General features: G+C 42.3%; 1 protein-coding gene across 1 annotated transcript in view; it reads right to left on the reverse strand.

Annotated features, from left to right (window-relative positions):
• PTPRN (protein tyrosine phosphatase receptor type N) overlaps positions 1–16,142 on the reverse strand; it is a 57,663-nt gene that overhangs the window by 18,958 nt on the left and 22,563 nt on the right. Inside the window, exons 2-11 of the mRNA XM_060772955.2 lie at positions 9,008–9,058; positions 7,247–7,360; positions 6,529–6,634; positions 5,412–5,595; positions 3,862–4,156; positions 3,577–3,660; positions 2,804–2,841; positions 2,078–2,400; positions 1,636–1,722; positions 439–518 (exon numbers count right to left, since the gene is read on the reverse strand). Of these exons, the coding sequence (XP_060628938.2) occupies positions 439–518; positions 1,636–1,722; positions 2,078–2,400; positions 2,804–2,841; positions 3,577–3,660; positions 3,862–4,156; positions 5,412–5,595; positions 6,529–6,634; positions 7,247–7,360; positions 9,008–9,058 (1,362 nt within the window). The remainder of the gene's footprint in view (positions 1–438; positions 519–1,635; positions 1,723–2,077; positions 2,401–2,803; positions 2,842–3,576; positions 3,661–3,861; positions 4,157–5,411; positions 5,596–6,528; positions 6,635–7,246; positions 7,361–9,007; positions 9,059–16,142) is intronic.

Below are 16,142 nucleotides of genomic sequence, written 5' to 3' on the forward strand. Positions count from 1 at the left end.
GACAGAGCTTGGAAAATTACTGTTTTGGATTACTGGCTAGGGGAATCTGGGAGTTTTCATTTCAAAGAAGTTAGTAGTAGCAGCTCTTTCAAAGGATGGAGAAAGAATTCAAACAAGAAATTATCCAATCCTTGATTCATAAAAGATGATTTCCTCCATTGATAGTTTGCTCACTGAAGTACAAGTGGCAGGTGGCATGGGAGACTTCAGGAGGAATAACATCCAGCCAGCTGGGCAAGAAAAGTGGACAAGAATGTGAACAGAGGAAGAAACAGGTTGGGAAGCAGGGGCTTATGGGACTGTGTTGTGATTCAAGCCCACCCCCCCCCACCCCCAAATTTTACCTCTTTGACAAGAATTACCAGTCCCTTGGTAAAACCAGGACAGGGCAATGGATCTGTAACCAGATGGCTTCTCATACATTTGCAGTCAGCTTACCAGCCCTGTTGGCCACATCACCCAAAGACAGGTTTTGGTGGTTTTGACGGATGCGGAAAGTGAGGGCCGGGCCCACAACACTGCAGGGGGAGAGGGCTCAGGTTACAAGAGTCCGATTCCTATCCAAGTGCACCCTTACCCAGTAAGCAATAGTAATAATAATAATAATAATAATAATAATAATAATAATAATAATTTATTTTTATAACTGGGGGGAATCAGAGCGGTTTCCAAGTAACATTATCAATACATACAGAATAAACAACATAACCATAAGATTAACAAAACAATATAAGCATAAATATTGTTGCCATAACACATATATATTAAAAGTAATCCTGCCTGTTCAAGGCAATTTAAAAGGCCTTAGACTGAGATTAGTGCAAGCTCAAAAATTCTAAGGGGCCCAGGAATTAAGTGCAGTGCTATAGCAGGGTCTATGGCTGTTTATTTCCGGGGCCTATTAGAGGAAGTGACCTGGATAACTGGTAGGAAAAATAGGGCCATATTTAACAATGTCTAGGGCTGAGCTAGAACTAGTCATCCTCAAAGGCTTGTTGAAACCACCAGGTCTTCAAGCTCTTACAAAGGGAGGGGAGGGATGGGGTCTGTCTAATTTCCCTGTGGAGGGTGTTCCAGAGGTGGGGAGCCACCACTGAAAAGGCCCTCTCTCTTGTCCCCTATTCCCGTCCTTCTATTCTTGCATGCTACCCATTCTTGGTATCCAAGGGATAGCAAAAATGGTAATGGCGATGAAGAGTTGCCTGAGGCCCTTTCTACACTGTGATATAACATTTAGATTATTTGCTTTGAACTGGATTATACAGCAATGTAGACTCACATAATCCAGTTCAAAGCAGTAATGTGGATTATCTGATTTGATAATCTGGATTATATGGTAGTGTAGAAGGGGCCTAGGACACCTTTAAGTTCTCTGCCCATGCAATAAAATCATATTCAGTGTAACAGAAGTAGTTCAACCACCTTAAGTACCTCCTTCTATATATACAAGCAAGCATCCTGGTGACCTTTGGGAATGTATCAGGACAATGGGCTATCAGCCACCCGGAAAGGCTGGGAAGATCCTGAATATCCTTCAACCCCAAGAGAAGCTTATTCTGACAGATATGTCACCAGCACTCCAGGTTCCCCCCTTCTGCTTCCTGAATTCCCAGACGTTTGAGTTCTGCTGCTTGCCTGATGTTGATGAAGCTGGCGGTAGACAAATGCACATGTTCCGCTAGGATCTCCAGGAGCCTGATGCCAGCAGCAAGTCCCAATGGCCTACAGGAGACAGAGACAGAGTAGACTAGGAGTCAATAAGTGTATGTGTATGGGGGACTACTTGGTAACAGAGAACAGATGGACAAGACATTGGTCTACGACATTTGCATTCACCTGATGAACAGGGCAAGACCCTCCCCTCCTGCTGTCCAATTAGGAAGCAAGATCAGTGATGTGGCCTCATCACAGCAGAGCCTGACACCAAGAGAGTCCCAACCACACTTCTCTAGACCTTGTGTCTATGCTAGATGTTTATTTAGTCCCATCTTTGAAACATTAGATCTGTCCCCCCATTGACATCACCCATATTTCCTTGGTTTCTCCCCCATTTTCAAGCCCCTACTCCCTCTCTCACTTCTGGTCGGTGACGATGTAGCCGTATTCCTCTGAAGCCAATGCCATCTCTGTCCGCTGATCTTCCTTGCTGGGTCCCCCATATGCCGTGTGGCTTTTCTTTACCACAACCTGCTCCACAGGGCTGCTTATTTCCTCCTTGGCAGCATGCAGTGGATCAGAGTTTCCTGGGGAAGCTGTTGTCACTGCTGTTCTGACCTCAGTTGGATCAAGTGTCTCCTTCTGGGCCAGAATTTGTCCCTCTGTGGGAAAAGCACTACTGTGGGTCCCCTGCAAAGGTGGCAACTCCAACTTCTCCCCATGTTGCATTTCAGCTTCTGTTGCCTGAGGAGAAAGAGGTTGGTCAATTGTTAGAGGTTAGCGATAGCTGTAACCATTGCTTCTAAGCTGCAATGACCAGCTATGAGTGGTTCATCTTGCCTTGCAAATTGTTGAAGCCCATTCTGTCTCACAACTGTCCATCTAGAAACTGGCCATCAGACAGAGCATCTAATGAAGTGGGGGATGTTGTATGCCAACAACAACTTATGGTGACTCATCTTGGGTTGTTAAGATTTGTTCGGAAGGGTGTTGTCTTTGCCTTCTGAGTGTGACTTGCCCAAGGCCATCCAGTAGATTTCCATGCCTGAATGGCGGCTCAAACCCTGCAGTCCTGCACGTAAACCACTACACCACACTAGCTCTGAATTTCAATCTACTGAATACACTCAGAAGGAACTATGCTTACCCGCTTAGACTCCAGGGCTTCTGGTCCAAGCCCACCAGCTGGAGAGAGAATTAGAAAAGGGAAATGCTTAATTTTCACTCTGCAAGATCGGAAAGTTCAAGCTTGACAAGAAGGCAAATGTTTTGTTTCAGAACTGCTTTTCAATAGTCCCAAATATGCAGGGTGGGTGGGTGGGTGGCCTTGGCTACAAAATGAATGTGGAAACTTGGACCTTCTGGGGCCATTCCATTACTATTGGCCCCAGTCAGCAGGATTAAGGGAAAGAGATAATGGGAATTGTGATCCAGCATCTGGAAAGTCCCACTTTAGAAGTTTTTGGTCCTCATCATCACTCTCATTTTTATTATTCCTTGTAGGCACCAAGACAAAGGTGCTGATATAGGAAAACAGGTTCCAGACTGAACCCTAACACAACCGTAGCTCTGGACTTTATGAAGAAACAAGACAATTAGGACAATAATTACAATGCACAACAGCCTATCCTTTATGAATGGAGATATAGTCCAGATCCTGTACTCTTTTGTCTTTAGACACAGTCTTTCTTCATTTTCCTTTTCTCCAGCAACACCTATACCAGTGGTGACTTCTGCTACATAAAGACACATTTTTTATTCTCTTATACAGTGGTCCTCAATCTGTGGGTCCCCAGGTGTTTTGGGCCCCCAGAAATCCCAGTCAGTTTACCAGCTGTTAGGATGTCTGGGAGCTGAAAACCAAAACATCTGGAACCCACAGGTTGAGAACCACAGCTTATATTACATCGCCATATTTACCTGGATAGTGTAGGAGTCGGAGCATGTCCTGCGGTTTGATTCCATAGCTAGCAAGCACTGCCATCAACCTCTGTACAGCTTTGTCTGTGATAGCAAGGGGAAAAAAAATGAAAGGTAGTTACTGCAGGACTAGAGCATGGATTCCCAGAAAATTTCATCCAGCGTGGCTATGGGAACTCAAGGAGTTGTAGTCCAAAAGGCCATTTTCCAAGCTGTTTCCAAACTGAGATCCTCACCAACACAGTGCACAGGGAGAGATGTTGAAGAAAGCAAAGACAGCCTCACCTGGATCTGCTCCAGCTTCAGAGCTTTCACCATAGTCCTGAAGGACCCCGCTGTTTCTGGAACTTTGCTTGTACTGGCTCCTGGGCCTGGATTTTCCAGACTGCTCCTGGGTCAAGTACAGCGCTCCTAGGTCTTGGAACAGCTGACCTCCATCCAGTCCCTGCTGCCCCCTGTAGGAAGGGGCAGTGCTGGCCCCAAAAAGAGCCTTGGAAGCAGCGGCTCGGTCCAGGAGTAGGGGAGACTCTGGGTTGTGAATGCTGGGGCGGTCCTGGAAGTTACCATCGGTGTAGCTGAACTGGAGCAGAACCGTAAGAGAGGAGCATAAGAAACATTGTCCTGAACTAAGGGTGCATCAATAATGTAGAAGCAATGAAGCTTGATACCACTTTAACTGCCATAGCATACAGGCATACACACACACACACACACACACACACAATGGGGTCCCAGATGTTGTAGTTTTCGCCTTCTCTATGCCAAAGAGCACTGGTTCCTCACCAAACTGTAACTCACTTCATTGAGCCATGGCAGTTAAAACTGACTAGCATTTGTTTTCAGGAGGGAAGTAAAACTGAATTCACTTTATAATATAGATGAACTCCAAGTCAAGCTGCTGTTCCATTGAGCTCAGCATTGATTTGCAATTCTTTCTGCAAGGTTTCAGGGAGAATACTTTCCCAGCCCCACCTGAAGACCCTAAGGATTGAACCAGGGACCAACTCTATACAAACAATTGGCTCTGCCACTGAGTGATGATCCATCACTTGAAGAGCCCAGGGCACAGAGAGAGAAATAAGTTAATGGGTACATGTGTTTGCTTGGTTAAAAAAAACACCAAAAATTCCCAATGAATGAAAACATTAAAGTCAGAAATCTGCCTTTCAAATTGCATGGTATTCACTATGGTATTCACTATCCTTATTTTGAACATCATGGTCTTTGGTACTATTTGCTTTCAGGAGGGGATATTTGTGTAACAGTTGCTCCACTGAAAAGAAGGCTTTGGGGATATAACCCTTTATTTAAATAGCAGCTCTGCAGATCACATTGGAATGCAAACCCCAGTATCTCTAGACAGCAAAGTCAATGTTGTGGAATGCTGGGAACTGGACCTCAGCAACATCTGGAGGACTGCAAGATTTCCACTCCCGTTTTAACCAATCTATTTTTTAAATTAACATAAAAGGCTATTTAAGGTTTAAAGATGTATGTAGCTGAGCCCCAGCTCTTGATAGTCACAGGCAGCATGGGCAGTGGTAAGAGCGGATGGGAGCTGGAAATACAACAACTTCTGGAGGGTCACAGTTTTCCCATTACTGTTTTAAATAAAAGTGCTTTAGAGGAAAGTCCACATAAAGCAATGGTTCTCAACCTATGGGTCCCCAGATGTTTTGGCTTTCAACTCCCAGAAATCCTAACAGCCGGTAAACTGATTGGGATTTCTGGGAGTTGTGGGCCAAAACACCTGGGGACCCACAGGTTGAAAACCACTGACATAGAGGAAAGGGCCACCCCACAAGGTGTTAGAGGTTGCCTTTTGGGACACACACCTGGTGATGAGGGTAGGAAGAGAGGAATGCATCCTTGTAACCCAGCTCAGGCTGTGAGGCCAACAACAGTTCCAAGTACCGCTGCAGGAGGGCAGGAGGGAGAGGGGGCTGGTGAGCTGTCTGGAGGGAAGCAGGCTCAGGTGGCAAAGACGTTCTCCTGGGAGCTGGATACATGGGTGGAAGCCTGGAAAAAGAGCAAACCAGGACACTGTCATTTTACCACCAGGGGCACACAGGGATTCACATTTTTCAACCCAACAAAACATCTTTTTTCTGTTCATTATTGCATAATCCCAGCTCTAGCTCTAATTCTGGCTTATTCTGTACAGCCAAATTCTCTCAGAACAACCAATTCAGAGATACAATATATATTGACTTTAATGAAAATTTCTGGCTTCAAGAGTTGTGTTCTGAATTGTTTACAAATTGTTAGCATGCCCTTGACTTGATCCTGGCATGGGAAATACGAGGATTTCAATAATTTAATCCTGATTTGCATTGAGTGGCCAGCACCCCCAATGTGCATTATCACAGAAGCTCCATAAATATACATGAACATTTTTTGGTAATGTAAATTACAAGTTCAGGATCCTGATAAGGGAAAAGAAAACTCTTGCCTAAGATGCTCCACCCCAAATCCTGGTCTCTATGCTGCCCGGGAAAAGAGAAAGCCCTGTACTCAAGGCCAATATGATGCAGCTAATCAGGGTTGGGCAACTGTAGAAGGTGCAGACCATTTTTGACAGGCAAAACTAGAAATGACATCAATGTCACTCCACAGCAGTGTTCTGCTGGTTTTGGAAGGGTTTGTGTGATGCATTTTAGTTACCCATAACTCACGGAGGCTGTCAGAGTAGTGATTTACTAATGTTTACCCCACAATGTTTGAGTGTGGGCTTTTGGGAGAATCTAGTGGGCCACAAAATAAGTTCACAGGATCATATGTGACTCCTGAGAAGCAGCATCTCCATTCTTGAACTAAGACATACATTGCCATTGTCAAAAGTTTGATAGATAGCTGTCACTTAGAGTGCAAGAGAGTATGAGAGTAGGTACCTTCCCCCTTATTCTGACATACAAAAGGTGGACTCTTGAATCCCCGACTTGATGACCCTACCTGTTCTCAGCCACTGACTCCCATAGGGTTGGAAGGTGAAGCTTAGGAATGCGTTCCATTTCCCGGGAGATCACGTACTGGGTAAGACCATCTTGCCACGACAATCCTGCCATGAAGATGTGAAAGCAAAGATAACAAGAGTGTGGTAATCAAAGCTAGGTACTAAATCCAAACCTTGAGAGGATACGGAGCCTCCTAAGCATGAGAGCAACGTTTTATCAAAGGATATTCCACCCCTACTAACAAGGTATAAAAGAGGAGGGAGAATTATGATGTTACTGAACTACAATTCCTCATTATTACTTATATTAGTTAGGACCAATGGAACTTGCAGTCCAAAAATATCTGGATGGTGCCTGATTCTCATACTTGGTATAAAATATATGGAAGAATTTAGAAGGAATATCTAGCAAAACCGCTGATGACTTTGGATGAGTTGCAATCTTTCTTTCTCTCTGAGCCTGACTTTACAAGGTGGTTTTGAAGATAAAGTGGGGAGAAGGAGAGCTATGTATGCAACTGGAAACTCATGAAAGGGCAAGATACAAATGCACTGAATAAAAAAAGAAGTGAATACATAAAGTGTGCAAGCAATGATGCCAAGGCTACAGGAAAGAACACAAAAGTGCTCATAAACTCTCTCTCCAATTTCATGCAGAGTTGGCCCATTTTCCCATTTTGTGTTTACTATTGTCATTCAGCCTGGTAGACAACACACCTTGTGCCATGAGGTGCTGGAGGACATCCTGTAGACGTTGGAGTACAGCTGCGGAGACCTGGAAATAAGGCCGGTCTTGCTGCGAACTTTCCTGGCATTGACCAAACAAGCCATCTGCAAGTACAACATGACCACAGAATGGGGTGCCACACAGCCCAAGTGGCAAGTGGTATGGGGAGGGGAGAGGAAAAGGTACACAGAATAATGAACTGCCAGATGGGGTGGTAATTAGCAGTCTAACACACATTTAGTGAGGAGACTTAAAAATAAATAGGAGCATAAAATGGCTTAAAAATTGCACCACTGCCCTTCCTAAGAAAAGTACATGTGTTAGCTTGATTATGCAATCTTATGTGTACTTTTCTGGGAGAAAACCATAAAGAATTTGGTCGCACATACTTCTAAGCAAGCATGCCTACGGCCACATTATGAGATACAGGAAAAGAAAAACAATATCTTTAAGTAAAGGTACAGTTTTTCCCTGACCTTAAGTTTAGTCGTGCCCAACTCTGGGGTGGCGGTGTTCATCTCCATTTCTAAGCTGAAGACCCAGCATTGTCCATAGACACCTCCTAGGTCGTGTGGACAGCATGACTGCATGGAGTGCTGTTACCATCCCACCAGGGCAGTACCTATTGATCTACTCACATTTGCATGTTTTCAAACTGCTAGGTTGGTAGAAGCTGGGGCTAAGAGAAGGAGCTTACCTGCCTCCCCAGATTTGAACCACCCACCTTTTGGTCAGCAAGTTCAACAAGCAGCAGTTTAACCCGCTTCACCACCAGGGATCCCTAAATGTCTTTATGGCAAGGTAATCAGCCTTTCCTTTCCCTCTGCTGCTCCACCAATATACCCCACAGGGACTAATAGTAATATATACTCCTCTAGAACTTCCAGACCAGATCCTGCTTGCAAGCATTGCTGTTAACCTGAAAAGCTGATTGCAATATTAAGAAGTATCTTGAAGACATATGCCAGCATAGAAAGAGATAAGCCCTAGACCAGTGCTGCTCAACCTGTGGGTCCCCAGATGTTTTGGCCTTCACCTCCCAGAAATCCTAACAGCTGGTGAACTGGCTGAGATTTCTGGGAGTTGTAGGCGAAAACACGTGGGCACCCACAGGTTGAAAACCACTGCCCTAGACTTAGCCTGGAGCTGTGAAAAGGAACTCTTGTAAACTTTAACTCACAGAATATTCCCAGTTGCAGAATTCCTTGCCACGGCATGCTAGGCTCTCTGTTGTTCAATAGATATACAGGGTTAGTCAAAATGCATAGGCCAATAAGCCATTCAATTGAATGGCTTATTGGCCTATGCATTTTGACTAACCCTGTACTTTGGGCAATTGATTTGCTGTTGTGAAGGGGTATTCAACATCAGAGGGGGGCTGCACCACTCTTCCCCTTTCCATATGGTTTTATATTGCCTTTGAATAATTTTTATAGACAATTGAATTGTATCTTTAAAAAAATCTGTTATTGGTCCCAGCATTGGAAGATAGGTGGGATCTAAAATTTAACAAGCAATCTTTCTCAAGCTCTGTGTTGATCCATGGTAGAACTTCCAGAGCAGATCCTGCTTGTAAGAATTGCTGTCCAACTCTTCCTTCCACCATGTGAAAAGTATAGCTTAACAAAATGAGGAAATTTAGATTATATTTCAGGCCAGTAACAGCCAGAATACTTTTATTTTTTGCTCTCATCCCTATTAATGCCTCTCTAATAGCTATCCACCCACACATCCATCCCAAGTTAATTCACCTTGCACACAGACTTCTTCTTGGGAGCAAAGTCTTCTATCAAACAGGCATCCTAGAAAAGAGAAAGCGAGAGAGAGAGATGTGTCAGAGTCTCCCAGACAGAGGAATAATTAATTCATAGAGGAGATGACCCGGCTGCTTTTATTTCAGCTGGGGCTGAAATCCACGTGGCTGCTGTGATGATTCTTTAACCAGAGCAAATATCATAATTCAAAGTGCTGGAAATAGGCTGCAGACTGGATCCATGTCTTTCAACTATGGGAGATGCTTCATACACAAATTTATTAGACTCAAATATCACGTAGCATTTATGAAAAAATAATGATGGGGCTCTGGCTTGCCAGCTAAACATTTGTATTGAACTAAAAGTCAAAAAAATAAGAAGGTCTCGCCAATCTAGAATGTCCAAACGACCTAGCAATTGGCCTAGATGTTATACAGAAATTCTCCTTTCTTATAGCAGGGAGAATAAAACTAACTCTTGGATCAAATCTGTCTTGCAGGACATTATCTTCAGTGAAAAGAAGAGAGGGCCAAAGGGGATACATATGTATTCTTTGGCTGATTTGGGAATGTGACCCCACACCAATTGCTTGCATTAGAGGCTCTATTTTTACCAGCTCTGTGGTACAAAGTAGCCTTACTCATTAAAAGGCTGATTCTGGAGAGGAAACTGAAATACATGAAGCATCTGAAGTAACTGAAGTACATTCCCTGATCAGGCATTGAGCTTTATGGATTTTTAAAGAGAAGGAACTGGAGCTACAACTGTCAGAAGCTACAAATGGGACACAGAGATAAACAGAGATCCCATATATCTGGATGGCACAGGCTAAAAACAGCATATTCTTTCAACGAAAGGAAGGAAGTGTAGCCCACAAGAGGCTGTTGAGGATGGGGCAGAAATTGAGATTGGAAGCTTTTGTCTCCTTAACTTTCTTAGCTTAGCTTTGGCTCCAAGTCCCACCATACTTCATTGAGAAGGCCCACTTCAGGACAAGCTAGTTTGTGGGTAGGGGCTCAAGAGGCTGCAAGAGGAGAGGAAGGGGATATTGAATCTTTCCCCCATGAACTCCCCAAAGTTACCTTTAGTGCAGTGGTTCTCAACCTATGGGTCCCCAGATGTTTTGGTCTACAACTCCCAGAAATCTCTCCCAGTCTGGGAGTTGAAGGCCAAAACATCTGGGGACCCACAAGTTGGGAACCACTGCTTTAGTGGATTGGAACCCAACTGCTCAATTAAACATTTGACAGGTTGGCTTGCCATTTCCCCAGATGATAGCTTTCAAAAGTGAAGTGACAACGACAAACTGCTAAGGCCAGCAGGACCTTCACCTTAACCAGCTACTGCTGGATTGTAGCTCTATCATCTCAAACCAATGGCTACAATGATTGGATGATGAGATCTGGAGTCAAGTAACATGTGAAGGGCCATAGATTCCCCAGCCCTAAACTAAACCACTAAGTTAGTCCATTCTTGCTTGCTTCAAAAGCAGAGATATTATTACTTGTTTCCTCTTGGCAGATAGAATGTTTATTAACTTCATTAATCTTTTTTGGGATCAGAATTGGGGGATTGCGCTCATACTAAAGAATTTAAAAATAATTATAATGAGGAATTGTAATTAACACAATGAGGAAACCAACCATTCGAACCCCCAACCCAACCTAGAAACCAGGCATTGATTAATTAAATGGAACTCAGAAATGCTACAGGAACAGCCACCAGAACGGAACAGGAAGCAACTAGCTATGTAGGTTTTTTTTAAAAAGGAAAGAGGTATAGTGGCCATGGTTTCTGACACCAAGCAGATGGGATGCAGAATCCTTATCAGTATTAGCACGGAGGCTCAAGACTGGAAACAGAGCTGAGGCTGAGAAATGTTCAGTAGAATAAACTTTGCTGTAGGCAACTAGTTTATACAATTCACATGTCTATTAGGATGTTAGATGCATTATGTCTGTACTGTGCAATTTCCTTTGGTTCTGCCCTAAGGGATCTACCCCCCCCCCACCCCCAGTTCAGCCATCCTGGGACACCAGTTTGGGGATGAAGAGTTTTGGTTTTGGGACAGTCTTGGGTAGAATTCCTAGTTTAGGGGTCCAGTCTACCACTTGCTGCAAAGGGATGACTAGATCCTATGAACTAAAGGATGTTGATGTTTCCTTTGCTGTAGACCACCAGAAGCATTCATTTTTTTACTGTGTTGCTGTTGTTGTTGCCTTTATTTATATATTTTCTTTTTCCCAAAGGGAAGACTTAAATTAAAATAAAAATACTATAGTATAATATAATATAATACTATAATATAAAATGATCAGGATTAAAATGCAATTACCAATGTGGTGTAGTGGTTACAGAACTGAATCAGAACTCTGAATCTTCATTCAGCCATGGGAAAGCTTTAGATTACCTTATTCAAATCATACTCTCTCAGCCTCAGCTAATCTCCTATAAACAAATTTTACCAAGAAAAACCTGTTGTTGTTGTTATTATTTATTTATTTATTTAGTTTCACTTTTCTCCTATGGGTGACTCAAAGCAGTGTACAATAATTAGGAGCAACAGAAAATACATGGCATACAAATTAATATAAATTAAATAAAAACAGGATATAATAATATTAATAATAATAAACAGCATTTATATACTGTTCAGGGCAGTTTCCAAGTAACAACACCAAAGTATACAAAGTAAACAGCATAAATATAAAATTAACAAAACAACATAAGCATAAAATATCACAATAACACATATATATTAAAAGTAATCCTACCTATTCTTCATGCCTATTTGCTAGGGCGAGAGAAAAAAAGGGTGATAACAACTTAAAAGTGCTGGGTTAAGGCTAGTACAAAATTGAAATATGAGGAGGCCGGGGAATAGTCTGATATAACAGACTAATAGCAATAGTAGGTACGGGCCTATGGCTACTCATTTCCAGGGCCTATGAGAGGAGTGACCAGTGTAATAGGTAGGAAGTACAAGGCCATATTCAAACAATGTCTAGGGATGGGCTAGAACTGGTCATTTTCAAAGGCTTGTTGAAACCACCAGGCCTTCAAGCTCTTGCAAAAAGACAAAATTGCCCCTACATAAACCATAAATAACAAATTAATAACTTATGACATATACAACACTACAGGGTTGTCCTAAGGTTACTATAAGTCAGAGAAGACTTTAAGTCATATAACAATAACAACCAACATTTAGAGACAATTTAGACCATACAGTTAAAAATAATAAAATGCATCTATAAAAATAATGGTTTAAAACATGTTTTAAGTATAGCATTTTATTAAAAGTTCCATAATTTTAAAAAGTCACTGATAAAGCATATCTTACAGCAGTGCCATGTGTCTGTTTTCAATACCAAATCAAGCTTCAGGGAGATCTGGGACTGTATCTGTTCCAGCTCAGAACAAGGAGGACATGATGTCATTTTTTAAAAGAACACACATTAATTAGTCAAAAGCAACATATGAGCAAGTTAGAAGGCATGAGAATAATACATTCTGACAAGGATGTTACCTGGATGCTGTTTAAACACTGATGGAATTACAGATACTCATTCTGTACCAGAGACCAGAGTTTGCATCTCTGCTTAGCCATGGAAAACCAGTTGGGTGACCTCAGGAGAAGTCAAAGGTAAACCCCCTCTAAACAAACCTTGTCAAGAAAACCCTGAAATGCATTTGCGTTCCTGCATTGGAAACCACTTGAGGGCACACAACAGCAATAAAGGAAGTGCAGATGTAGCTTTATAGTTGAACAAGGAATCAGATAGGAGCTGTCTGCATGGAACTAACCATGGTCCTGAAATCTACCAGCGAATACATTTGGAGCTAGGAAGGAATGTCCACTTAGCTCCCTTTTCAGAAAAATGTAGGAATGGCACAGCATAGCAGCTTCACAGCAATTGGTATATCCGGAGCAACATTTATTTATTTGCTGAGCCTTATCTTTGATCTCAGTGACAAGATTAACAGCAGCAAAAATAAGTATGGGATTATAAACAAGACAGTACAGATATGCATTATCTGTGTTTTTGAGGAAAACCGAAACAAGGAATTGCCAGGCTGGTTTCATAAGGCCAGGGGAAAGATAAGGAGCCAAAATTAGAATTAAAACATGCAGTGAAAGTTTCACTTATGGTTCCTGTCTTTTGACAAACACTTGCAATATTTTTCAGCCCCAACCCGTTGATGGTGCAAACATTTCCTAAGGTTTGAAATATGACACCTGCTAATAGCAGCCAAAAGGTAGATGCAGAAGGAAGCACAGAAACTGTGAAAGCTCCCTCAGGGTTGACTGATATTTTATGGAACAGATGTCTGCCATATGTATGCTGATATCTTTTAACGAAGACCATAAAAAATGAAGGAGAGACTCTTATCTCTATAGACACAGGGACAGACAGTGGGGATGTGCCACAGAGCTCCAGCTGGACACAGTTCCCTCTAGGGTATCCATCACTTGTTTACAGGTACACACATTTCCTTCACACTTTAGAAATCCATCACAGCAAATACTGACATATCAGTGACAGACATGTTTGTTGCATAAAATGTGAATAAGCCCTTACAGGGCTCCAAGAATGGGAGGGTGGAAAAGATTGCTATAGGCATTGCTCATCCATCCAAAACAGATTCCAATAGTATTATATCAATAGCCCCAAGCCTGCATCTCTTCTAGCATTTGGGAAAGCTTGTTAATTAGTGGTGCTGAAACAGATGACAATTTCCAAATCCCCACTAGCCATGTTTAGGAATCCTGGGATCTGTAGTCCAAAACGTAGGACTTCCAAAACCTGCTTTTCTTTGTCAACACAACTCCAGATTGTCTTGGGAGGAATTGATTATTTGAATCTATTCCAATATGTTTACATATCAGAAATAGCCTTGGTCACCTTGGTGGCCAAGGGTTGGACAGGAGAGTGTATCCCTGTTGGTCCTCCTGGGCCATTCAGTGGCATTTAATACCATCAATTTATTGGTTGCTTGGCTGATATAGGACTTGGGGCATCACTTTGCAGTGGCTTCAATCTTTCTTGATTGAATATTCCCAAATAATGTTGTTTAGGCTATTTGTCACTAGTTGTGGGGCTCCACAGGGGTCAATACTGTTCCTTATGCTATTTATCATCCCTATGAAATCACAGAGAGGTAATACAACAGTTTTGGATTAAGTGTCATCAGTATGCTGATGGTATACAGCTCTATCTGCACTTCAAACCCTTGCCAAAGAATAATTAGAGACAGCTTTGCCAATTTCTTCCTTGGTGTTATAAAGAATAGGGCAGGGAGCAATGGATTAAAATTCCAGGAAAAGAAATTCCACCTAAACATTGGGAATTTTTTTCCTGAGAGTAAGAGCTACTTGACAATGGAATAAGCTGCTTTGGAGTGAGGTGGATCCTCCTTCTCTGAGGCATTTAAATAAAGGCGGAATGGCCATCTGTCGAAACAGCTTTGTATGTTCCTGCATGGCTGGACTCGATGGCCTTTGCGGTATCTTCCAACTATGATTCTATGAAATATAGCCTACAGGACCTGTTATTTTATAGTGACCTCCCATCCATGTACAAACCAAGATGGGCTCAGATTAATTTCCAAGATTAGACAGTATATTGTCCCTTTAGGCTTTTTAGGCTATCTACAAACCCTAAACAATTTGGGAGCAGTTGTTGAGAAACTGCCTCCTCCTATATGAGCCTGCCAAAAAGTTGAGATCTTCAAAGAATGCTCTGTGTTGTCGAAGGCTTTCATGGCCAGAATCACTGGGTCTGACCTCACAACTGAGGATGCCTGCCATAGATTCAGGTGAAACGTCAGAAGAAAATGCTTCTGGAACATGGACATACAGCCCAAAAAACTTACAACAACCCAAAGAAAGCTCTGTTGCATATCCAAATACTTTGTGAAATTGGGCTAGTGGATGCATGTAACAGGTCTTTGTCTGCAGAAAGGCCTTGACCATGGAGCTCCCTTAAATGGCTGGCTGCATCTCTTCTAAAATTCCAGCAGGCAGGCATAACAGAACTGTTTCTTATGGGATTCAGTGTCTGAAATTGCTGTTTTGACCAATTTAAAACTGGATTTTACAAATGTTTTTAGACTGCTATTAGGAGTGTTTAAAACTGAGGTCCCCAAATTAAGGTCCACAGGCCGGATGCGGCTCTTCAAGGTAATTTACCCCAGCCCCTGGCCTAAACTTTGGGTCTCTCTCACTCTGAAATGACTTGAAGGCACACAACAACAATCCTCATTAACCTGATTATCTCATCAGCCAAAAACAGGCCCATACTTCCCACTGAAATACTGGTAAGTTGGTGTTGGTTAAAATTGTTATTCATTTTAAATATTGTTTTGTTCTTCCATGGTTGTTTTTTACACTACTAGTAAGATATGTGCAATATTTTTTGCACTACTAATAAGATATGTGGGAGCCCCCGGTGGAGCAATGAGTTAAACCGCTGAGCTACTGAACTTGTTGACCGAAAGGCCGCAGGTTTGAATCCAGGGAGTACTATGAGCTCCCGCTGTTAGTCCCAGCTTCTGCCAACCTAACAGTTCAAAAACATGCAAATGTGAGTAGCTCAATAGATATCGCTCTGGCGGGAAGGTAATGGTGCTCCATGCAGTCATGCTGACCACATGACCTTGGAGGTGTCTATGAACAACATGGGCCCTTCAGTTTAGAAATGGAGATGAGCACCAACCCCCAGAGTTGGACATGACTGGACTTAATGTCAGGGGAAAACCTTTACCTTTACCTTAATAAGATATGTGCAGTGTGCATAGGAATTGGTTTATGTTTTTTTTCAAATGATAATCTGCCCCCCCCCCCCCCAAAAAGTCTGGGAGACTGTGAAGTGATCCTCGGCTTAAAAGCTTTGAGGACCCCTTGTTTAAAGAGTACTTTAATGTATTTCACACCATTTATCTCTGTATTGGTTTAATTGGTTTTTATTTGTTCATCATTTCAGGATCGTTTGTGATGTGGGAAGTTCTACAGAAATACTTTAAATAACAAATAAATACATGGTATTGATATAAGATATGACATAAGATTGCTAATCTCATAGATGATTCATTCTTTTAGAATATATATTTGTCCTCCTTCTCAGAATAA

The sequence above is a fragment of the Anolis sagrei genome, chromosome 1, assembly GCF_037176765.1.
Source record: "Anolis sagrei isolate rAnoSag1 chromosome 1, rAnoSag1.mat, whole genome shotgun sequence".
NCBI lineage: Eukaryota > Metazoa > Chordata > Lepidosauria > Squamata > Dactyloidae > Anolis > Anolis sagrei.